At 43.1% G+C, this 24,673-nt stretch overlaps 2 protein-coding genes across 4 annotated transcripts in view; both read right to left on the reverse strand.

Annotated features, from left to right (window-relative positions):
* Positions 1-259: 259 nt before the first annotated feature.
* STON1 (stonin 1) lies at positions 260-12,579 on the reverse strand (the record flags this gene model as incomplete). 3 transcript variants are annotated; one of them, XR_014227539.1, is made up of 4 exons in its annotated part: positions 1,337-1,423; positions 4,700-5,702; positions 5,865-6,060; positions 10,632-12,579. XR_014227539.1 is itself a non-coding variant. In XM_082305303.1 (3 exons), 3 exons carry the CDS (start codon positions 12,577-12,579, stop codon positions 770-772), a joined length of 2,226 nt encoding a protein of 741 aa, XP_082161429.1. In that variant the 3' UTR covers positions 260-769. The 3 variants fall into 3 exon arrangements, 1 of the variants encoding a protein (XP_082161429.1); XM_082305303.1 differs by lacking the exons at positions 4,700-5,702; positions 5,865-6,060 and adding an exon at positions 260-844 and having other exon boundaries at positions 1,221-1,423; XR_014227540.1 differs by lacking the exon at positions 1,337-1,423 and having other exon boundaries at positions 4,604-5,702.
* PPP1R21 (protein phosphatase 1 regulatory subunit 21) overlaps positions 12,547-24,673 on the reverse strand; it is a 55,154-nt gene continuing 43,027 nt past the window's right edge. The window contains exon 22 of the mRNA XM_082305289.1: positions 12,547-12,628. Coding sequence (XP_082161415.1) covers positions 12,614-12,628 — 15 coding nt within the window. The 3' untranslated portion in view covers positions 12,547-12,613. The remainder of the gene's footprint in view (positions 12,629-24,673) is intronic.

Genomic DNA, 24,673 nt, shown 5'->3' on the forward strand with positions numbered 1-24,673 from the left:
CCTCACTTGCTGCAGTAGTGAAAAAGATTTGTCTAATGCTGGCACAGAAACTTCAATTGCATCTGCCATATGGTTTTTTGCCCAAGAGATTACTTTGAGTGAACCTATAAAGTGCTGGGGAGGAAACCCTCGCAGCCACAGAAAAATAAAGAATATTATTGCTGAGGAACTTTTCCCATTTTACCAATGAAATCACCCGGTTTCCAACTCATTAATTGAGGCTCTTGTCGAGAATAATATTACGACTTGTTCTGTTCACATATATCGAGGGGAGTAGAAACATGGGGGACTTCGGTTTTCAAACACCACTAAAAAATGTAATTGCTCCTGCTGGACCTTACACAGATGCTGGTCTGCACATAAGCGCTCTGGCAGTTTTTATTGCTGAGTATTATATGTCCAAGTGACATGAACTCTTTGAGTAGTACCGTTAGGTTTCAATATGGAGCATGAGATCATTCCAAAGTCATAGATACGCAACAGGAAAATAATATATTACAATCAGTCAATTAAGTGCTCCCATCCTGCAGCTCTTTACAAGGAGACCTTATTCATACCACTATTCCCATGACAGGAAGTTTACTTGAACGCAGGCCAGTCAAACCAGTAATGATTTGCAGAATCAAACCCAAAAGCACTAAAAAAAAAAAAAGAAAAACTCAATGACCATGTTTATCCTAAACTAGGTCACTGCGCTTCTTCTAACAATAGAATTTCCTATGTAAATTGATTCCTACTAATATCCTATGACGGTGCCTCCTGTCCTCTTTTACTGCATTAGGCAGTTGCCAGCCTTATCTGGATCTTCTCCATCAAGCCTAATCCACTTCTTTTCAATTTCAACCTGTAGTTAGAAAACAAAAAAAAACAGGTAGAATTAACAAATAATTGGGCCCTGAAAGTGTGAACTGCAGCAACGGCATGAATAAAAGCTTTGACACAGAATCAAAACATTTCCAGACCCAACGGATTTCAAAACCACTACTCCCAAAAATAGCTCAACTGAGGAAAAACAACACTGCATTTGCAGTTCTGTTTTTCAGCATCATCTTTGATCAGACAAGGAATTATTTTTTAATGATTCTTTTGCTCGAAGTCATTATCACAAGTGCATGCAAGATATGTTTAGAATACAAAGCACATTCGCCTTGCAGATACTGTATGGAGGAGCGGCGAGGAAGAAGAGGAGGGAAACACTTAAAACATAGCCCTGAAAATACCTGGCAGTTGTAAAAAGCTTTCTGAACCACATGTTTCTGGGGCTGCACATCGCTCTCTACGCCCAGTGACTTGACTTCTGTTCCTGAGGCACAGGTATCATGAACGACAAACTGGACAGTAGCAAATGGATACCAGTCAGATGGGATTTCCTGGTCTGATCCGAGCTCCAGTTTGTAAGACAGGCTGTGTGGATGATCTGAACCTTGGAAAAGAAAAAAAAAAAAACAAACCATACCATCAGTTAATTATCTTTTCTTTGTTTATAGTGCAAGGTGAATCTGTTAGCAAGAGAGCACAGCTCTATCTTTTATTAATGCTTAGCTGTTATGAGATTATTCTATGGATAATCTTTTGCTACTTGGGCATAAGGCGGCCCCTTACTCATTTTTCTCTGCTTCAGCACACTTTTCACAATCATTGCAGTTTTACAAAGTAATTTGCACAAGCTTTACCAGATCCTCACAGCTTCTGATTAGGAAAAGAGTATTACAAACTTAGAGATAGGTTGCCAGATTCAGACTATTAGGGAAGAACCTCAGTTTTCACTTAAAAATACATTTCTTACTCTCATAGAAAAATAAAAAACAGCTTAGCCAAAGCAGAGATGCCTCCCTGTGTCCAACAACCACCCTTCACCAGAGCCCTCTGCTGTAGGAATTTTACTGGAGTGTTTATTTCAAGTACTACAGCTATCTTGTGTAACATCATTTATTACAGTATGTCTATGGCAGGAAGATAAAGGCACAGCTCAGAGTGCTGCTCAAACAAGATATACTCCAGCTGCCAGGATAAGGGCTACCTGGATTCCCTTTCTAGCTCGGTTTGTTATGGGAAAAGAACATACTCTGTTTCTTCCAAATAAAAGTATTACTAAAGTAACCATCACATTATAAAGCAGAGTCCTGAACGACTCCCCATGTACTGCAGCATATCCTAAATTACTTTAATCCAGCCTTAGATCCTAGGGATCACTTGCTTTAGCATTTTTTATATGTGGCAATGGTAAGGGAAAGCATTTCTCCTCCTCCTGGCACACAGGAACACTGAGGTGGAAAGCCTGCTTTCCAAAGAAACCGAGGTCAGCAGGCTCACTATGTGCATGAAAGCAGTATAATATAATGAAAAGAATCATTTATGTTGCAGCTGCCTCTCCAAATTCTTCAAGGCAAAAAGCAGTAATTCTCCATTTCCTTTCCTCTCCAGGATTTTAAGCATCAGCATAGACAACTAACTACTGTTTGGCTGCAGGCAAAAAAAAAGCAGAGAACGGATTGGCCATATTTTGTCAAAGGCAAGCCTGGCAGTGTGTATTTGGTTTTCATCCATTATACTGAACAGCATCTCAAAGTTCAGGCAAAAATGTCCCATTCTTTATGTACTCACTTTCTCCAGTGGCAGGAATCAATTTCATATCAGAATGAAGGAAATTATGAAGATGGAGTTAACATACACTGAGCTTTATCCATCCCATGGGAAAAATCACTATAACACTCCACATCCACAGGCTCATAGGCATTTTGTAAGGCAAAAATAAATAAAAAAGCTACATCTCCATTGCTCCTGGAAGCCTGGGGCTGGGTGCATCCTCTGGTCTGTGCTGCGGGTTTTCCCTGCAACCTGCCTCACAGCCTGCCCAAGCCAGTTCTGATTTTAGGAGATAAATTACATATGAGCAGTTTGATGGGCAGTTCTGCCAAACACACGTGTCTCTGACTTCACCAGAACAAAGCATAATTCAATAAACCATCCTCCAGATTTCATTCCAAGTCTGGCATAAAGTCAATGGGTCCCCAAAAATCAAGGCTTAAAGAGCAGGAAATTCATGCTTGTCTCAATCATACTCGCTAAATCATTTAACATTTTGTTTTCCTTTTGACTAATTACATAATTAGTATAATTAATAATTCCCTCCCTTTTCCTTGCTGTTACACAACAGCGCAGCTAAAACTTGACTACCTGGAAGAAAAGGTGAGGGAAGGGGAGAAAGGAATAGGCAGCGTCCTTTGGATTATCAGCCCCTAAACTCCAGATGGGGGCAGCTTCCAACTCTTTTTCTCCCCCCTTCTTTTTTCCATGTTTAATAGCAACAACAATAACCAGTAGCTTAAAAAGCTGTTTGCTGACTGCAAGTGTTCCTCTCTCTGTTTGGTTGATCCCAAAGGCACACACACAGAAACACAGCAGCATTTACAGCCACCACTTTGGACAAGGGGCATGTCCTGGGCAAGTGCAGTCCTTCACCATCTGCACTCTGTACATGGCTGAGTTACAAGCATCCCCTGCAGGCTTGCTTCCAGCAGTACATCTCATTCAATCCTTATCCTAAATACTGTTTTTTTACATAACTGCTTGTAATGTTCAAAGAAAACCTGAACTGGATTTCAGAAAATAATGCTATATACACGCCAACGAGAGTCCTGCACCATGGAAGAGGATCAGCCACTGGCCACGAAGTCTCCCAGGAGTCTTTAAAGAAATGTGTATCATGATGGAGAGCCAGCAACCATTCCCCAAATGGGACTAGCTGCTTCCTTCTACCAAAGCACAGCTCTCATACATGCTTCTAAGGAACTGGTTACAGAAATCATAGGAAGAGGTAATACAACTTGCACTCATAAGAGCAAGGGCAAATCCATAAAAGGGACTGGTAGGGATTACTGCAACAAAAGAACTGTAGGTCTTGAGTTTGGGGAATGAAGCTCCCCTAAATATGTCTAGTACAATAGCATCTTTAAGGTGAGTGGGGAGAAGTAGGTGCCCAGCAATGGCCATCACCAAAGCCAGCACAGAGGGAAGGAAACCTAACCGAGCAGGACAGGCTGGAGCGATCAGATGGAAAAACCTCACCCCTCCTTGCAGACTTTGCAACCTACCTGTTTCACCAGTCACGATACAACACTTTACAACCCACACACAGTTAAAAAAATGATAACCACCACCCAAACCATGGTCTATGACCAAAAGGAGCGGTACTGTCACCTCCTTTTTATGTAAAAGCCTACCACTTAGTTCACTTGCGCATGAATCGGGCTCATAGTCACCCACGCAGCTATACGGCAAGGCTGGTATGGGGGTGGAATAGGAGGTACTGACTGTGATTTGTGCTAAACCAGTGCTACCGGCATGTGCGAGACATTACTCACACCTTGAAGCACACTACAGGACAGGGTCCTTCAAGGCACTAAAGCACAAAGATACCCAGCTTGCAAGCTTGTGAAGGTCTTAGGCAAAGGAGTGCAATGCCAGGGGCACGCAGCATGTGGCTAAAGTCTCAGGACAATAATAGAATACACAGAGACAGGTAAAACTATAACATTAGGGACTTTATTACAGAAATAGAGGAGGGAACAAAGTCAGAAACAAATACTACAACCACCTGCCATCTCCTTGAGAAGGAAGTTGGAGGAGGACTAAACAAGTGTGAGGAGGAGATGGCGCTTCGTCACTCATGCACACAGTGACAGGCAGATCTGTATACCTCTGTGATGTGGGCCTTGTCCACGATCTGCTGCTGGACATCTCTTGCTGTGTCCAAGACCATTTCTCTTGCACTAACACTCTCTTGGTCTATAGTCCCTCTTCCAGACTGCCTGGATATGGCGGAATGAGCGCTCTGTTGGGGTGGGCCTCTCCATCCTTGAATCTGCCATCATCCCAGCAACAGCTCTGGTGACAGCAACACCAGCAGTGAAGGAGACCAGAAGCAGCACCCCATTCCACAGCCAAACTGTGAGATGTCATCCCATCTGTGGTACCACAACCCACCCAAGCTGTGCTCCTCTTGGCTCCCAGGACCTGCTCCACTCTCCAGTGGTGGTGCTGGGATGCAGCTTGGCAACATATTTACTTGACCTGGTCTTTGTGCTGTTTACTGGGTTGGGATTCGCAGACTGCACAAAGTCAGCCACAAGTGAAGGGTCCTTCATAGCAGCAGTTGCAACACTAAGATGGCGCATCATGCCCTGGCCAGGAAGGCAGTGGTTTCTGCCTCTGGGGCTATGGTTGACCAAGGATCTGAAGAGAAAGGGTTTGTCCAAGAGCAGCAGCATCTTGTTTGGGGTCCATTTGTGGTAGTAGGAAAAGGGTATAGATCTAAGGGCTTTTGGAGATCAAATTCACCATCTTCCTGTTGTGGGAAGGAGGCCTATGGAGAAACAAGTAGCAATGGGAATTGTCTGGAAAATTATTTTGTGTTCTGAGAAAGGGAATCCAGAAATAACCACTGCTTGGAATTTTCCTGGACAGGTATGGTAAATGTCAGATGGTAGATGTCCACTTCAGCCCAGGCATAAATGGGCCATTCCTCTTGGCCTGCTGCTAAAGACTCCTGTGTTAGACATGGCACAGTTGTGGTTCAGTACTACATAGCCCTTAGAAAAAAAATCTCTGTGCTTATATTCCAGCTAACCCACACCCATGAGTTGGTTTCGGTGTTGGGATCCGACGAGTTCTGGGGTCCTTTCTTTCCCCCAGATGGTAACCTGCAAAGGCAGAGATGTTAGTTTTGGAATCTGGATGAGGCTACTGTCCTGGGTCCTCTGGAGCAGCCTCCTCTGGACCCTTTTGCCTACTCCCAAAACACACGATTCCCCCCAGCCCATCCATCTCCTGTACCAACGTCAATGTCAGAAGGAGGTACTCACCACGTCACTTGCGGAGAGGTTCCTCTGCCCACTGCTGCTCTGTGATAGGAGCTTGGAGCAACTTCTTCCCATCGGCTGTCAGACAACAACCAACACTTCGGAAGATGGTGAGCATTGCCTTAGTTTTCACCTAAAACTGGCCAGTCCTTGTCATCTCTGCTCTGTCAAACTATTGTTTCCCAGGCCTTGTATTATGCTAGAGTTAGAAGAAGAAAGAGAGGCTGCATGTACAAGATCCTTTTGCAAAAAAACCTGTAATGCTGAATAAGCAAGATGTCAGCCAGAAAAGAGAAAAGGTACTGATGTGGATGTTGATGTGAAGTTGGATGAAGCAGGCATGATGTAAGTCTGCACAGTTGCCCAGTGGAAGCTAAGATGACGTATTCAGATGTGAGCCCAGCTATCCAAAATGTGGCCCATCAGGCATCATGGAGACATGACCGTCTGGACTGATGGAATCGTATCACTCCTGAAAGGCGACCAGATAATTTGGGGAGATAACTGAGCTTTTACTAGCTAACTTAGGAGACAGAAGCCCTGGGGTTTAGGTGTCTAGGCAACATGTTAAGGCTTTTGTGAATTCAGAGACCTAAGCCTTTCCTGTCTTACATCTCAAAATTTGTCTCTTATTTCCTAAAAATGTTCCAAATTCTTGCTCTCTTTTTGTGAAGAATAACAACAAAAATGCCAAAACAAACAAACAGATCAGCAAAACTATGAAACTAGATTCAAACCGTCATTTAGCATTCATATAGCACTTCACAAACAATTAATAATTTAACTTTTCTGCATTTACTCACACTATTTATCCCTTATTAACCTGTATGAGTAGCATTCAAGCAACCTTGATCTAAGAAAGGTTCATGAAGCCAAGCAATTTAGGCCAAAAAATGTGCTGGTTATTTTAGTTAAGTAGGAATTCTATTTTTGCCAAAATAGATCCAGCTCTAAAAGTCTTGTTTTGAACATGAAAACATCAACAATTACTAAGAACGGATTTACATTAGGATTGTTAGAAGTTAACAACTCCTGCAGCTATGTCTAAATGGGTGCATTTATCCAACCTTCTGGGAGAAATGTGTAGGAAATAGGGGAGTGGGAAGGTACCACTGCCAAGGAGCAGTTTGCAACGGTGCTGATGCCAGAAGGAGGTGACTAGACCAGGACGGAGCCCACCTAACAAAGTCATGGCTTGGAGTTTCCACCTAGGCAGTTTAGAAAACAAAAAAGCGGCAGCTGAAGGTTGCTGGGAGCCACATCGCCTCCCACACTTGAGTCCATGCTCAGATGCTAAAGGCTGCCAGCAGCCACAAGCTCCCCTGGCTCCATTTCTTTGTGTTGCTTAATCACTGCTTCCTCAGTGTGGCTCCACGATGCAGAAGAAAAGGAGAAATAATCAGCTGAAGAACTGTTGCTTTACACAACAGCCCAAGGATGGAGGTGTCCTAGTAGGAAACACCGCAGGGCACAAATTTACACAGCAAGAGCTTAAAACACAGCGTTTTGACGTCTAGTCTCTCCCTAGCTCCCTGGGTGACACAGGTGCATACAGCTTCTCCAGTGCAAAGCCTGACCCCAGCACCGTGCTGAAATCATAAAATGTTCTACATTTCCTTATACAATGGCCCAATTTCATAAATGTAGACTCAATTTGCAGAAATGTCATTGGATCAACCCTTCAATGTTTACAGCTTTTTAACCTTTTTTTTTTTTTTTTTTTTTTTAAATAAAGCTGACACTCGGGCTCCAAACTCTCCATTTATATATCTGAATAAGCATAGGCAGCTTTTAAAAATCTGGAGTATCTCACAGCTCACATCATTGACTTTGCTTGGCCAGCACTCTTCCAAGGAAGCACTTCAGTGGAATACAGTGGACACTAACATATTTCAATGTCTATAAGCAGAGTCACAATATAACTGTAGGCAACCTTTCCTTTTCCCTTTTTTTTTTTTTTTAAGAAGCCTCGGACAAAGGCTTTTTGAAAGCAAAAGCCTCGGCATATTTTTCTCCCTGCAGTAAACGTATTATGAAAGTTTACATATTTCTATTAGTTTGACTGCCTCCAGATTTTTGGCATGCCTTGGGACAACTCTATTTTTAAACTCTTAACTGCATACAGAAAACTTGATAAAGAGGTTTAAAATTTGACCACACAGTATTACTACCAAAATGTTTTTTCAAATGCATGAACAGCTCAAGGATACAAATGATTTTGCAGATCTCAGGCAGAGGAATTATTCAAATGTCAAAAGTTTAAGCTACTGGTAGAAAATAATGTAAAGCTGTATAATGCCACAAAAAAACAGTTCTTACTTTCAGATAATATAAATCTGAAGTTAATTGTGCACATCAAATCTTAAGGTGAATGAACTGCAGGGAATTAAAGACTCTGGAAGACTTATAATCTTCTTTAAAATTGCCTGACTAAATTGCTGACTTGATTTTGCAGAAGCAAACCTACATTAAATAGCAAAGAATACTAACAGCTACCCGAACAGTCAGTCCCGTTTAAGCCTTGGGAAAACACACGGGCCACAGCAGCGCGGTGCAAATCCTTGAAGCCTGGAGTGCAAGACACCCCTGTCTACAGATTTTGAAGACCTTTGAAGAATCTTCTTCTGCCCACTGGTTCTCCTACATCTCTCTATCAACTCCCCTCCCTTCTTTGTCCCAGTCTCCCCAACCCCTCCCTTACTGCTTCCCCTCATCTTCCCTCTCTCTCTCTTTTTTCTCCCCCCACCTTTAATTCTGGCTTGGCTCCCTGCCTTGTGTTAGCCCATCTGCCGATGCTCCGTCTCCTCTGCTCTCCCGCTGCCCATTGCTTGGCAGCCAGCGGCATCCTCTCCGAGCAGAGCGTGAGATACCCAGGTAACGAGCCGCGTGTAAAAGGGAGGGCTCAGCCAATTCGGGAGGAACCATATGGCATCAGCCACAGGTCCAAGCCCACCACAGCTTCTTCCAAAGCAAAAGAAGGGGAAAAACAGAGATGGCGTTAACACGACATCATTTCTGAACCTGACCATAGCGGCGTTTGTGCTGTTCCTCCCACAGTGCGCATCAACAGAAATCAAAAGGCACAGTTGCTCAAGGTTTGATAGACCTCGTCGCCTAAATAAGACCCAGTCTGCATGCAAAAGGGACCAGTATTTCCATGCAACATCATTAGTAAAAATACTAGCTCTCATCTGCCAGTAGCCATGCAGTAATTCATACTCTCACAACTGCCACATTAGCATGTTGATGTAGGATGCTTTCAAATGCTGTTTTAATACCAAAAGCAATCTAGTTCATATATAGGCTCAGGATAATATTCCCTTTTCATTTGCTCCTGCCTCAGTTTTTCTGTCGATCTGTTACTTCTGTCACTGAAATATCAATCAGAATTCAAATATTAAATATCAAAATGTAAAAAAATAAAAGAAAATAAAATTCATAATTACCTAAACAACAGGTCAGATTAAATATAACTTACAATTAGTTAAAAATAAGGACAAAAAATATCCTTGGAGGTTTTTTTGCCTTTACTCTTTTTTTTTTTTAAATAGGTTTGAATGTTAACTCTCACTGCACACACATCTAGCTGTCAGAACCTGGGAGTGGATATGTCAGCTTAGTACTAGCATACCTAAATCCAGGACTTAAGAAGATTAAATCTTTTCTGGACATTTTAAAGAGGTAGTTAGTCCAGACAGTTACGATACTACAAGTCTAGGCCAATCCACTTGTTAATATTACACACTTACTTAACCCATTCTTAGAAGTACAGATTTTACAGGTATTTTAGGCAAAATGCTTTAATAGATGCCCTTGTCTTATACAGATTACCAAAGCCTCAAATACACATAATGCATATCTAAGCAAAGGATCAAATGCCTTCATTCTACAGAACTTGAAGCAGAATACTGTATTCCTCAAGAATTTTTATGCCTTTAGAAAAGTACTATATAGGGCTATTAACCTGGTAACGTGACTAAAAATTGGAATTTTAAAACTATATATTTATATTTTCCTTCTCAAAAAAAGTCATATTTTCTCCATTAAATTAAGGTAAATTAACTATTTTACCTAGTGGAAAATTAACAACTTCCACGTGCGCAACTATAAACTTAACTGGTTTTATTGCTGCAAGTTTTTAGTGAGGTACCACCAGAGAGAAACAGGAATGACGTGGGAGGCATTTTTTGTTGGTGCAGTTATTGCCATGAACGTACAATCTTAATGCACAAACCCATAAAAGAGGTAATAGATATAAGCCTTTGCAAAAGCCCAGTCAACTTCCTACGGCAAGTTTGACCACAGTGCCTTCTAGTTATGTATCATACCTACCGTTTCCCAAGACCCAAAAGTTACAATACCACCTTTTCTGTTAATTGTGTGATATTGGGTGGGCAAATTATTTTACCTCCTGGCGTTTGCTTCCCATCCCACCATTGCCCAGCTGGCATATGTGAAGCATAAACCCTTCCCTCTTTCTTACTACAGACTTGAGGTTTACTCAGAATGATGAGATCCACTTCCGTGATACTGCACGCTTATTTTTACTGACAGTAATACATCTGCCTCCATCAAATAAATTAGGAAAATGTCCTTTAACAAAAAAAAAAATAAGGCTATATTCTCTTTTTGCTAAAAGGTTACTCCAGCTTCTACCAATACCACCACACAGGTAAAAACCCAAACTACGGAAGCTGATGGAGGTACACAAGCATAAAAACAGTGAAGACGTGCACCCAAGCCCATCATTTTATAGCGCAAATTATTTACTTGAGTTTTTATCTGGAAGCCTGTCTATCTTCCACACAACAGCCCTGTAGGCACTCTCGTATTTTGCTGTTCCAACCGAGACTTGTATTACGGGATCAGATTCAACCTCGTGTAAAGCGCCAAGGCACGCTCTCCTATTCATTTTTGCTTTTAGGGACTTCTGCCTTTGGAGGTTCATGGTCCAAAGTGCTTTGATCCACTGTGTGGGAACGGGAAAGCGTATCATAACATTTTCACAGTATTTCACAGAGGGTAAACGCGTTGGGATCAGAGCAGTTGAAGACATGTTTATAAAAGCCTGAAGTTCAACATATGCCCCCTGAACCACTACCGCAGCCTTCACAGAAAAGGGAAGGTCTTGCCCATTATACCGTGTCCTGAAACGCATCAGTTCCAGCCTACAGGCATCCGGGGGTGTAAACTTAATAATTCGCGATTGCTCGAATTCCTGCGCTTTGACACAGTTATGGAAATGGCAATCGAGAATATCGATCCATTTCTTCTTCTCCTCCTCTTTCTCGAAATAACGCTCGTCCCTCTTCTGGAGCTCCAGGTCATTCAGGGTTAGAAAGCAGTCGGCACTTCCGTTCACAAAACACAAGCAGTAAATGTGCGTGATGACGGCGCTTTCTACGAGTTTTCCTTCTGCCTTAGTGACTTTCCCCCAAAAGTTATCCACTATTTCCAGAGTCATTTCTTGCTCTTCATAATTCCTCTTTTGTCTAGAAACAGTAGGAAGTTTCATAAGTTCTTCCTCGACCGTTACAAGGAAATCGGTGAAGTCGTTATAATCTGTGGTGCCCAGCTTTAACATCTGCTCAACCTCTGGCTCATGGATCACTTCTACTTTGGGATGATACCTCCTTTTCTCTGTGTAAGACACGCACTCAATCTTCACAGTATGGATTTTTCCTGAGACATTATAGCTCTCTAATTTGGGTTCGGACAGCTTACAGTGTGGCTGCAGCTGGAACTCCCTGAAAGGTTTCTCCAGGCCCTTTTCATAATACATCTGCAGTACACCTCCGGCTAGGACACTAAGGTAAATAGGGCCCCATTGCCGAGATGACATCATGTTCTTCTTTTCGGGAATCCTCAACATGAACGGCCACCCATCCTCCTTCCGGCTCCTGAAGAGGCTGCGTGGGACGGCGGGGGAGAGCTTGTGCCACGCGTGAGCGCTGGAGACGGGCGGGCTTCCTGCGGCATCGCAGCTATCAGCTTGCAGGTGCTCAAGCCTCTCGCAGATGTAGCTGAAGGAGCCCTGGTTAAGGCTTTTCTGATCGTGGCAAGTTTCTTTGTCTTTAGGATGACAGATGCTCCTGTTGAGCGCTTTGTCCTTCCTGTGTGTGCTAACATTAGCTGATGACGTGCTGAGCGAGCATCCGTCCTTCCAAAAGGGACTGGAAAAAGCACAGTCGCTCTGGAAGTATGGGAAGCGCCCCTGTGCCGATGACAACTCTCCTAACTCATCGCAGTTTCCTGGCGGAGTAGGGCTTCCTTCGTCTGATGATTTGGAGACCAAAGTCTTAACAGGATGGTCATTAGGCAAGGTGTTCAAAGGAAGGCTGCTCGGTTTCTGCGAGGTTAGGGATGAGCAAATCCCAGGTGATGGAAGAAGATTAACATTTGATGGCCACTCAGGGATGGGATAAAGGATGTGAATCCCAGGCTTTGGGATGCACGGACTTCCTGGGTAGTCTCTGGTAGGCGTAGTAAGTGGAGAGTTGCTGGGGGGTCCAGGACTTAGGTAGAAGTCAACTACAGGAGACGAGAGTGGAGTGCTGCCTGTAGAAGATGATCTACTTGAAGACTCATGCACACTAGACAGATTCAGTTTAAGGCCATTTGCTTTACAACTACTCTGATTATCAACCGATTTCTGAGGTGACTGGAAGAGTGGCTCGTCATCGAAGGTGACCCAATTTGCTGGATTTGTGGAACACATCTTGTAGAAGAAACTTGAGACACTTGCGCACGCATTACCCGCAAACCATCTACGAAGAAACAGACATGAACGGAAATAAGTTGTCTTGAAAGACAAAACAAAGAAACCCAACCCTTACAAAATTCAAACCACACAAAGCTTAAAATGTGCATGCAGTTCACAAATCCAGTGTACGTTGTGTTTTACATGTATAATCTGAGACATCTGTGTAGAAACAGATTAACTCCCCATGAATTCCCACTGTTCTCCCAGGCTGGGGATCTAAGGGAGATTTAAGCTTTATGGACTCTGCAGAGTATCTCATGTATGCAGCCTCTAGATCAGAGAGAGCAGAAAGTCCCACAGCTGTACAGGACCGCTTGCATAATACTTTCTACTATACCACTTATCTGTAGCTTGTAATATGGACAGAGATTTTCCATACTAGGCCTCTGCTCCAGGTGAGGTTTCCCCTCCATCCCACCATTAAACAAACCAGTGTTTTACTAACAGCTGTTTCCAAGAACAAAATTAGGAGGATGAGGGGGGATATTTTTTTTGTTGTTGAAAAGCTGTAGCAACTCAGTGCTGATGGCAAAGGTACACACACGTACTACAGCCATGAGGGCAAAACCAGCCCACCAAGATAACATGTGCAATGAATGGCCAGTTCCTGAGGTCCCTCCAAAGGCAGACGTTCCCCTCATGCAATGGGCACAGGCAACAGGGCGGTTCCGCGAGCATCCCCAGGTGAGAGGCAGCAGGGAGCGTATTGTAGCCACCAGAACTGGCCTGCAACTCATCACCTGCTCCATGCTGCTATCTGAGGTGCCTCCTGCCAGGAGCGGGATGCGCAGATAGGTCCCAGATGCCTTCCAGACCTTGGCAGGAATCGCTTCCCGTCGGTTCCTTCAACCCTGACTTACGCTCTTAGGGACCAGACACGTCAGAGTGAAGTTAGAGGCATGGTGGAAAAGTGTTTGACTTATAAACAAGAAAGAGTTAGCCCTAAGGATGAGCGATACATCCCTGTCGAAGGGTAGACGACAAGCATCCACCAGAGATAAAACACTGGTGAAACACAAGTCAAGGCCAAGTAAAAACATACACATCTGCTAAGCACTGAATTGGCTGGCGGCCTGGAAAAAGTACAGGTCTTTAAACCAATTAATAAACTACACTTCATCAAACAAAGTATCTTTGGTAAAGGGCTCAGCTAGATGTCCTCAGAGCAGGACTGCAACCAGTAAATAATTAATCTTGCCTTCATGGTTTTAAATCACGCACTGAAATGTAAATGCTCACTATATCCTTATATATGTCATCCCCACAGTTTTTCCTCCCCACTGCTCCTGACTGATGAAGAAGCTAGCAATAAATTGCTAATGACTGAGGAGGAATTGAGTACAATAAAGCACCACAGGGCATAGATAAACATTGTTCGTTTGAAAAAAAGTTATTCTTGTTATGTCAGAACATATTCACGTTTGCCTGAAAGCACAAGGAAGGCAGAGTTCATATAGACAAAACCACCTGCACATACGTCACTTGGTTAATTAAGGTTAGATAACGATGACTTAAAGCTATTCCCCTTCGTGCACGGACAGCCATAGTTAGGCCGTGTATTAATTGCACGACACTACAGCATATAATCATGTAACCACAAAAGCTGTTCTTTATCTGTAGCGTTTAGAGAACAGTTCGTTTCTAAAGATGCCAAAGTTCGCCAAGTGAAATCCTACGCCGTGAGTCATTATTTTTACCATTTCCCCATTATTTTTTGGCCAGTTTATAGTCTTTAAGAAAATACCATAAGCTGTGGCACAGCCTGCTCACTCTGCTGCCGAGCAAACAAGAGCTCGCAATGGAGGACTCTGGTCCTTCATTATTTTTTGAACTCTCGACCTTTTTGTTCAGTAAAAATATTTGCACTATGCTAGTTATTTTATAAGCACTCTCCTCTCCACTTACAGAGAGAAAGGGAGCAAACAAGTTACAAATGACTGTCATAGCTCAGACGCACACAAGTACCAGTGTATCCTTCACCCACACAATCACTTCATCAAAAGAAAGTATAGCAATGGAAAGAAAAATCACAGCTATTTGGTCTCCGACTTGGTCATCATTTTTTCCTCCCATTCCACACCCTTCTCCTCCTTTCCCTCTGGTCGCCGGCACTGCTCCTTCTGCAGTATATATTGATTATTTCTAGATCGGGAAGTTTCAAAGTTTTCAGACCTTCCTTCATCTTAACAAACCTCGTTTATTAACGACAGCTTACACGATGCTAACTCGGAGCATGGCTTTTTTCTCTAACAGCCAGGACTGTGGGGCGCACTGGTAAACAGAGAGCATTAGGAAGCAGCCTCAAAGGCTGCCATTAAAAACTCCTCCAGCATTTACAAGAGATAAGGGACCGCCAGCGAGAGAAAAAACCACGCTGAGCGAGGGGAGAGAGAGCCTTTCTCTCCGGAGGGGCTCCGGGGATGATGCAGGGATACGGCGTGAAGCTCAGTGGAAATGACGGCGAGTTCAGCAGCCTGACAAGGCGCAGCTATTCGGTATGACCGCAGCCACGCTGACGGGGCACATCACAAACCACTGAGATGTGAGAGTGAAAAAGAAAACATAAAATGGGAAGGTAAGTAAATACAAATGTTGTTTACAGTAAAGAACACATTCTGCAGCCTGTTTCCCTTTCTCATTAAAAATGAAGTTTTTCAGCATCCTTTACTACTTCCAGATGTTCATTTTTTTTTCCCCAACATCTATTGCTATTCACTTTTTAAAACATGATGTAACAGATCATTCGGCAGGTTTTTTCCCTGTTACAAAACAAAAAGATGCTTGAAATTCACCTGCCAAATATTTAACTTCAGTCAATAAATGTCTATGAAGCAAACCACTTCGGCAGATGGAGCTCTCATCTGCAGTTGCAATACCCTTCACATACCTGTCAGAGGCTGTAGCTTTCACCTTTCATTACTTTTCCAGAAATGTGTTTTTCAAAAAAAAATTATACTGATGTTAACAAAAACACACATGCAAGAAGTAAGTGTTGAAACAGACAGCAGTTCCCCTACTATTGCTCACTGATCCCCAAAACTGACTACTAGGAATGGAGGAAAAACATCCAAATGGATCTTTAAAAGCTGTTTTTATAATGTCATGCTAATAAAAGGAAATGCACCCTCGCATGTGTTACGGGCAGCACCATTCATCTAGTATTTAAAAGAAAAAAAAAATTTAGAGTCTTATGCTACTTTATGTAGCTTGTTCTCTGATGCTTTTACATCTGCACAACACCATAAATTAATCTTTTCTCTCAAGTTCTTTTTTGTTCTAAAAAGCGCTCCAAATACCTCCTTAAGAATTAGGGCATTCTTCCTCAAAATGGCAGGAAACCCAAGCTTTAGGATAGATGTGTTTTGACTCCAAAAAGCTCCCACCAGACTCACTTAAACATAACCCAAATGTTTTGGGGAAGAGGAAAATGATACAAGATGCTATTGATCTCTATTACCACATATGTTATGCAGCCCATAACATTTAAATTACAAGCACGTGTGGTATCTCATTCAGATATGCAGCAGGAAATACCATTTTTAGAATATTGAAACTGCAAACAAAAAAGCTGGCTGAAATAACAGTTGATCCTAAATGCATCAATTCCAGTGGACTCAAAAGCTGTGGCTCATCTCAATTCATCCTCTTCTATCTGAAAACCACCTTCCCATTTATCAGATTAACCCAGTCCCTCAGCATTTAATGAATGGTAGTTGCAGCTTAATTTCTTCATTTTAATACCTCGAGGATGTAAGGAAGAGAAATCCTATCCTATTGAGAGATTTCACAGGCTGTAGCTATTACTGGGTCCTTTGTTGCTTGGAAAATCCCAGATCAAATCTCCAGCAAAAATACTGCTCAACTTTTATGCCTTGAGGGGGGATACTGTTATCTCTTCCTATGGTGAAACAGTAATAACAACTTCCTACTCGCTCCAAGGTGCAATTCAAGGTATTGACTTTGGTACTTGTCATCCAGATACGGCTTGGTGCTCAGCTAGCTGAGGATGCTGACTTGTCTGTCATCCAGCAATGTCCCCCATCACTCTGATGGAGCGGCCTTGCATCGCCTCCTCCACGGCAGGGAGGCAGCAGCATCTGAACCAGCACAGTGCACGAGTGAAGCCCACCCACAGCCCCTAAGCATCTCGCTCCCAGGGTCCGCCCTAACGCTTGGCACCAGTTAAAACCCTCAAGCGCATCCCTGTGGATTTAAACACAAAGGTGCTTTTTTAAATATTGGAGGAGCATAGGGTCATCTAATGGAGAGCGGCCCGGTAACCCCTCCCTTCTGCAAAGCATAAGGCAAGTAAACGCAATGTTTAATAGACAGTACTCACATTCCCAAATACACAGAAAACATAGTTTTATAAATACATTCCTTATTGCCCTTAGCTGCAAAGGCCATTATGGCTTCAAAACTATTAAGCTATACATCCTCTGAATAAATTCTCTTTGTAACACCCGAGCATGTATCTTACATGTGCCACTTCCATGGCAGGGTCTTACTGGGCAAATATCAACCTCACGGATTGTTTCAAGCTCAAAACCAGCAGATTTACCTATACACAGTGTGACAAAACAGTTAAATAATCCCTTCAAAATAAGCTCAGCTCTTTGCACGAGCTACTCCATCTGTGGACAACGGCTGGTCGTTATATTTCCACCCTTCCAGAATGACTATGGAGCCCATACGCTACTACACGTCAATTATATTTCCAGGAACAACACTGTCCGTTGCACATGGGCTATATAGAAATTTAAGACAAAACTCTGCATACTGCGCACGCTGCGGTGAAGCTGTCCCACAACGATACCATATGAGTTGTTACCGTTTCTTGTACAAATACGTAGACAACTCTTCAAGCATTTTGCCATAAAGTGTAATAGTCTCATAGGAAAGTAAAAATTCTCTGCAGTTTAAGCAATAAAGCACATATGGTATATAAAATACCCTAAAAGCTTGTAAGCCCTTGTGATATCCAAGTAAAATATGGCAGATTTATCTCCATATTTTACAGCCATATTCTTTGTATCACTGTTTTGTTTATTACTTAGCTATGCAAAAAAAAAAAACCTTGAATACCTTCTATGTAAAATAATGCTTGATTTATGTTGATTTGCCTCAAATTTCTTTTTGAGACTACATATGGCTGCACTTTTATTTAACTCTGTTCGATGTCTCCTAGACCAAAAAAAAAAAAAGTTCTCCAACCTATACCTCTGAAATAAACATAAGCCAAAGGCGCAACTGACGGGAAATAGGAATTTCTTGGCTTTCGCTTGTGTTTGGGATATATACGTGGGTTAAGTCTCCCACTGCATTACTCATTTCGTTACTTTTCAAAAATAAGGAACTGGTGTAACAGTCAAAAATAGACACCGACTTCAAAGTGTAACGTGAACTTCTGTTTACATTGCTCGCTCTCTGGGGCATAGGCTCAGCTGGGAGAAGTTCGGAGCTCGCAGCTAATCTGTTTAATTTGGAATTCCTTACTCTTGGCCCCGGGAGCTGGAGGAATTAAAGCTTTCAGCTTTTGACAGCGCACACGTCCCCAGAGCAAAGGCAGGCATAACTCATGCAAACGTCTCTCGCTATTACTTGTGTCTGCTTTGAGTCAAAGGGGAGTCTACAAATAAGGTGGTTGGTATTTGCACGCGCAAGCATGAAAAAATTAACGTTTTTAAGGGCATCAACACCACATATCACGGTATACGCCTAAGTGGAGACAACGCTTGCCTTCCTTGCTGGGGAAAAGGATACGGCAAAGGCTGAAACAGCCGCTGGAGAGGGTGGTGTCACACAGTCTGGGACGTGGGGGACTCACTACCACAAGGGCAAGTACCGACGGCTACAGCACCAACGCTCTCTGCGTGCCGGGAGAGCATCCAGCGCTCAGAAGGGATGCTACGCAGAGGCGCCTGACAAAACGCCTGCTCCTCTGCCTCTCAGAGTCACATCTTGTCCTTTAAAGGCTGTAAACAGATGCGAGATTCACACACAAGGGAAAACCTATGGGAAGCTCTCAAAAGAAAATAAAAGAAAAGCAGCAGTGCTGCCAGCTTCACATCTCTAATCACTATTCTAGCCTGCTGGGCTGTGGTTGAAGTGGGTCTTCCTCAAAGAAGTAGCTCCTCTTCTTGCTCACAACAGAATGAGGTTAGATGGTGAGGACCTTTCAGTTTATATGAAAATCTAGTGTGGCTGTTCAAAACAAATCCCATCTTTGCCATGAAATAATCACCCAAAGCTCAGCTGCTATGCACTGTAAACAAACTCCTTTTCATGTCTAGATCCATTCTAGGAGACCTTCCCTAACACTCAGATGTGAAGTCATTTCAAAGCTGCCTCAAAAAGACAACAAAACAGCATGCATGACCGGTCTTCTGTGTAACACGATCGGCTTCAACTGACCTCCCCATATACTGTAAGCTCCGATTCCCACACCCTCCCTCACCCCGCTCCAGCAATCACACCACCGCCGGTGAGTCAGACCAGCTTGCTCCTTCAGTATTTTCTTAGTTGGGAATAGATGTCGAGGCAGGAAAGCCTAGAGATAACATTTTTCTGGAAGTACCCATAGGATTTTATGGGGACATGCTGAAGATGCTTTCTACAGGAACCGAGAGCTTTTTATAAATCACTGCAACACAGTCACCTGGGATCTGCACCACCATTCCTCTCAAGGCTTTTTTGCAGAGTTTATTATCACGAACGTCACTTTCATAATGGGATAAAATAAACTAAATAGAATAAACTAAAAATAAATAAAGTAAATAAAATAAACTAAAATAGAAACATAATTTAAGTGTCATTGGAAAAGATACCGGAACAGAGACCTGAAGCCACTCTTGAAAGTTACTCAAGAGTCTCTCCAGCAGTGCACGCAGCCAAGCACCGAGCTGCAAAAAACAACACTAGTCCTCTTTTACCCTAAGACCACCTTGCTCACCTGAAGGGAACTATAAAGTTACTTGCACCAATTCCTATACAGTTTGCTGTGACTTAGCCAGTATGCAGGCACATTAGAAAACACATGAATCAATGAATATGACAGCACAGAGAAGGCAATCAAAAGCCAATCTCCAGCTACAAAACATGTAAGGATCACAGGCTTGCAATGAGCACTTCCTTACATTACAAAAAAAAAAATTTCCGAATCCACAGCTACATGTAACTATTTTGTTTTGAGGAGATGCAATCACATCTAGCATCACACCACCAACTCTGGATAATTCTGGTATATAAGAGCCAAAAACAGGTACACTTATAACCTATTATTTTTTAAAAATGTAACAAAAGTGACAAAAAAGGCGCTTATCTCTGGTATAACATCAGGTCTAACCACAAGAATGGCAAACATCAGTACTTGACACAAGTCTAAGCATCTTGGGTCCATCTGTTCTAACTTCTCACTTGGTTCCTCCAGAAGAGAGTCGGAAAAGAGTCCCACCTCAGATGTCCAGCATTTTCCTGTTCATGGGGTGGATTTCCTATCTCGGAAGGTGAAAAACTATGCCAGGTCTAAGTGACGTACATCTGGTAGCACGTGTTTCTGTGCATCTTTGGACTCCAGGCTGGTAACTGAGAAGGCAGGATGGGGTGTACCCATGCTTGTGCCCCATTTGCTAGCAAACAGGGGATGATCAGGAAAAATCTCAAGAGGACGCAATCTGCTATCAAAGGCAGTAGGAGCTTTTTTACTAACTCAAGTGAGAACAGGATTAAACCCTAAGAACCACAAAATGGTTCTCTATGTTATACTGAACATCTTTAACAGAAGAAAACTCTCTTTGCCTAGAAGAAATCATAAAAAAGCCTGCTCAAATCAATATTAACTACTCAGTGTTTTTATTCTCTTCCTTCCTGGATATCAGAGTGCTAAGACACATCACTTGTTTTCTTTCTTCCTATTATCTGGTTCGACAAGATGTGTAAATCATTTTTAACTCACTTCACCGTGTATATGCATGTTTCTCCCGTGTATACAACACACCTCTCCACGGGGCCTTTCTTCTTCCTACAAAGGAAACCCCCCAGTCAGAAGATGGGTGGGGAGGAGGCGGAGGTTGCTGGGCTGCCAAGCTGCGGGGAGCAGCGCCGGTGCACCCCTGAAAGGTGCTTCTGTTCCCGCTCCCATTCAGTTCACTCAGCCAGTCCTGCTTTATCCTCCCTGAATCGCGCTCCTCTTCAGCATCACCATAGCGACTGCATAACTTACGCTCCCTAGGCAGATTTCGGAGAGCCAATGGACAGTTGCAGAAGAGTCTCATGTAAACTGTTTATTGACACTAGCTGACATTCCACTGTACAGAAGGCTTGAGGTTTTTTTTTAATTAAAGCCAACAAGCCCTCAGCACAGTGCTCCGGCCTGGAAGAGACAGGAAAATAAATCTATTTTTATTTACAGTACTTCTGCAGGTCACTAAGTTAATGGAATATTACTGCATCTACTGAAGCAATTTTTAACTATGTTTAGGAAACATGTTATTATTAGGAAGGCACAAACATCCCACAAAAGTACTCTGGTCACGGCAGCGCCGCAGAGGGCTCTGGCAAGGAGGTTAACATCCCAAACCCCTCCCTTTCCCCTCCCCCTGAGCAGAGGCAGAGATTTATAATATGCCATCAAGCAGCAGAAATGCAGTTATGGGTGGCTGTTCCACTTCTGTAAAATCAACAGCCTTTTTTGTTTTACGATTAAGCAGCCCTCTGGATGGGAAAAAAAAAAAAAAAAAAAAAAGGCCTGAACACTTTAGCACACAGATCACATCAAAATATTAAACTGGTCGTGGTCAGAAACAAATTAAACCTGGTCCTCTGCTAGTGTTTGCAGTGTCCAAGGGAAGTGATGGATGAAATGCCACAAAGAATACACGATGCAAAAGTACGCTTCAAAAATTCATGCCGCTAATCTCAGCAGCGAATAATAAAAAGTAGGGAAGCTAATGGAAATACTGTATTTAGCATATTCACTGTACAACATAATACACTCTTTTTTTTTTTTTTTTTTTTTGGTTCAGAGTCAGTTATTAAATCCGCATTAAAATTGTCCTCATGCTTTAGTGCCCAGTAAACAAGCACTAGTACTTTCCTGGAGACTAACTTACGACATACATAAGATTTGTAGAGCTCTTCTAAACATGAGAAGTACTGCCTGGCAGCTATTAGTAATGTTTTCTGACAGACCAACTCTCTCCTCGACTGCGGGATGCTCCCCTTCTCCCTGCCTTAAAGCCTTATAAGAATACCAGCACTCACGAGAAGGAGGGTCACAATTGAACCCTTCTTTGTTTATTTGGATAGAGGTATTTTTAATAGCAACTGATGACAGTCACATCAGAAAATATAATTCATAACACAGTCACCCAAAAAAAAACTCATTTGGGTTCCTCTCCAAAAGCTTTTTAAGGTAGACGTGTGGGCAGCCTGGCTTTCTGAAGCAAAAGACTTCAGCTCATATTTATACCAATCAAAAACATAAGCAAAGGAGCGGTGGACTGGAGGAATCGTGTTTACCCAAGCATGAAGTAAAGCACTGTCTGTGATAATGCATCACTATTCATGTAACTGGGTGCATTTCATGTTGGAGTTAACATTCACACACAGAAAAACTTAAAAATTCACATTAACTTGCTATTTAGAGATCTGAATTTGGGCAGCGATACCAAACAGCTGGGCCATTAAGCTTACAAATCCCAGTAATTTTTACAGTAATAGAAAATAACATTCTTTCTCTGTGCAGAAGGAGACGGGGAGGAGAATAATCAAATCTGAGCATGAAACAAGGACCTCATACCTGCCTTCGGGCCGAGTTACCCAGTGCTGTGATTTACAACTCCAACACTGGTTAAGTATAATCTCCAGCCACGCTCTCTGTTGGACAAACTACTTCTGTGCCCAACTGCAACCAGTTACAGAGTGCAGTGCTAAGCTCTCCTCTGCTCATACATATAGTCAAGAAAGCAGCCGATCTTTTCTCGTAACATTTTCTCGCTGCAGGTGTGCTTTCGGTGCACTAAACCAGGCACCTCCATGTTTTGTCTTCAGCTATTGTTTTTTTTCCTCTTCTCTTACAGACGGAGCAGAGTGTCAACCTCCAGATAAGGAAAAGTGAGTTAATAGCAAAGTGAATAGTTCATACTTAAGAGCCTCAGGCTCCAAAACTTCTGTTCCCGCCTCCCCAGACAGTCGTTAGCCCTCTCCCAAAAAAAGCTAAGTCCTGTTTGCAGAGAAATCAGTGAGGGTTTCTAGTGCGCTCCACCTCAGAGGAAAAACATCCCTATTGGGGAAGGTAACTGTAGACTTTTGTAACTTAACTTTTGCTGGGCTCCTACAAAACACCCTAGTCAGCATTCTTCCTAGCACATTTCAGAAGAGCTCTTATTTGCCAGAAGTATCAGAACACCTACATCTTTAAAAAGAGAAAAACAACTTACTGAAAGTCACCCCTTCAGTGAGTACTTATTTAAAACGAGAAAGTGCAAACTTTTGATAGCCTTTCTCACCTACAATATGCTTGAAATACCATCTCTAGAGTTCGCGCTAAGGGTGTACATGGCAAGTGCAGGCTAATCCTTTCAGCCCCGCGAGGCACATCCTTCTGCATCCGCTCCGGCTGTTTTCCCAAAGCCCTGCGCCCCGTTGTACGTACGGGAGGGATTTCTGCAGCACTGATTGCAAACACCGTGAGCCTACGTGCATAGTTTAACATCATCGGCTGAACCACTAGAAAATATGAGAAAGGCTCCAGGAATGCATTTCATTTCAAGTATTAAATAAAAAAACTTCTCACTCGCCCCAGTCTCCTCCCTAACAAGGCAAAAGTCATGGGAACTTGACTCTGCAGGATGCCCATCACCCAAACCCCACTGATTTCTGCAGCAGTTCAGAGCTCTGGGTACCCCACGCAAAGCCATCTCCTGTTCACTGCTTCTACTTTAAAATAAAAAACAGGAGAAAGGAAGAAAAAGAAAAAAGAAAAAGAAAAAGAAAAAAGAAAAAAAGGAAAAGGAAAAGGAAAAGGAAAAGGAAAAGGAAAAGGAAAAGGAAAAGGAAAAGGAAAAGGAAAAGGAAGGGAAAAGGAAAAGAAAAAGGAAGGGAAAAGGAAAAGGAAAAGGAAAAGGAAAAGGAAGGGAAAAAGAAAGGGAAAAAGGAAGGGAAAAAAGAGAAAGGAAGAAAAAGGAAAATAGAAAAAAGAAAAAGAAAAAGAAAGAGAAAAGAGGGAAAGGGAAAAAAGAGGAAAAGAAAAAAGAAAAAGAAAAAAGGAAACAAGAAAAAAAAAAGGGAAAAAGATAAAAAGAAAAAAGAAAAAGATGAAAAGTGAAACAGAAAAGAAAAATAAACTTAAAAGCAAGAGAATGAAAAAAGAGGAAAAGGGGGAAAGAGAAAAAGAAAAAAGAGAAAAAGAGAGAAAGAAAGAAGAGAAAGAAAAAAGAGAGAAAGAAAAAAGAGAGAAAGAAAAAGGAGCCACTTTTTTTTTTTTTTTTTTTTTTTTTAAATCCTGTTCTAAAACCAAAACAAAGCAGCCCCATCCACCGTCCCGCTTCAAGCCAGGACTTCGGGGCTGCGCCTCAACTGACCGGGAAAATTCCACTTTTGAGGGAGCCCCCCCACCCCCGCGCCCCGGGGCCCCGCTCCACCGTTACCGTCCCGGGGGGGGGGGGGGAGCAGAGCCGGCCGACCTCCCCCCCCCCCTCCTTCCCGCTCCCTGACCCAGGGGCCCGCTCCTTACCCGCAAGTCACCGTCTGGCCGCCGCCATGGGGACCGCCCGCAGCCGGGAGAGGCGGCGACAGCCACCGGCCGGGCGGGGGGGGGGGGGGCGGGGGCGGGGCGGGGCGGCGGGGCGGGGCTTAGCCCCGCCCCGCCGCCCCGCCCCGCCCCCGCCCCCTTCCTCAGCCGCCGCGGGGGAGCAGCGGGGCGGAAAATGAGAGATTTCGTTCGGTTGGTGACGGGAGCTGCGGCAGCAGAGGAAAGTTTCTTGCTTCTAAGTACAGTTAGGGGAACGCGGTGCGTGCATTCGGCACGGGTGAGGCCGCACCTCGAGTG

The sequence above is a fragment of the Platalea leucorodia genome, assembly GCF_965183815.1.
Source record: "Platalea leucorodia genome assembly, chromosome: 3".
NCBI classification, from domain to species: domain Eukaryota; kingdom Metazoa; phylum Chordata; class Aves; order Pelecaniformes; family Threskiornithidae; genus Platalea; species Platalea leucorodia.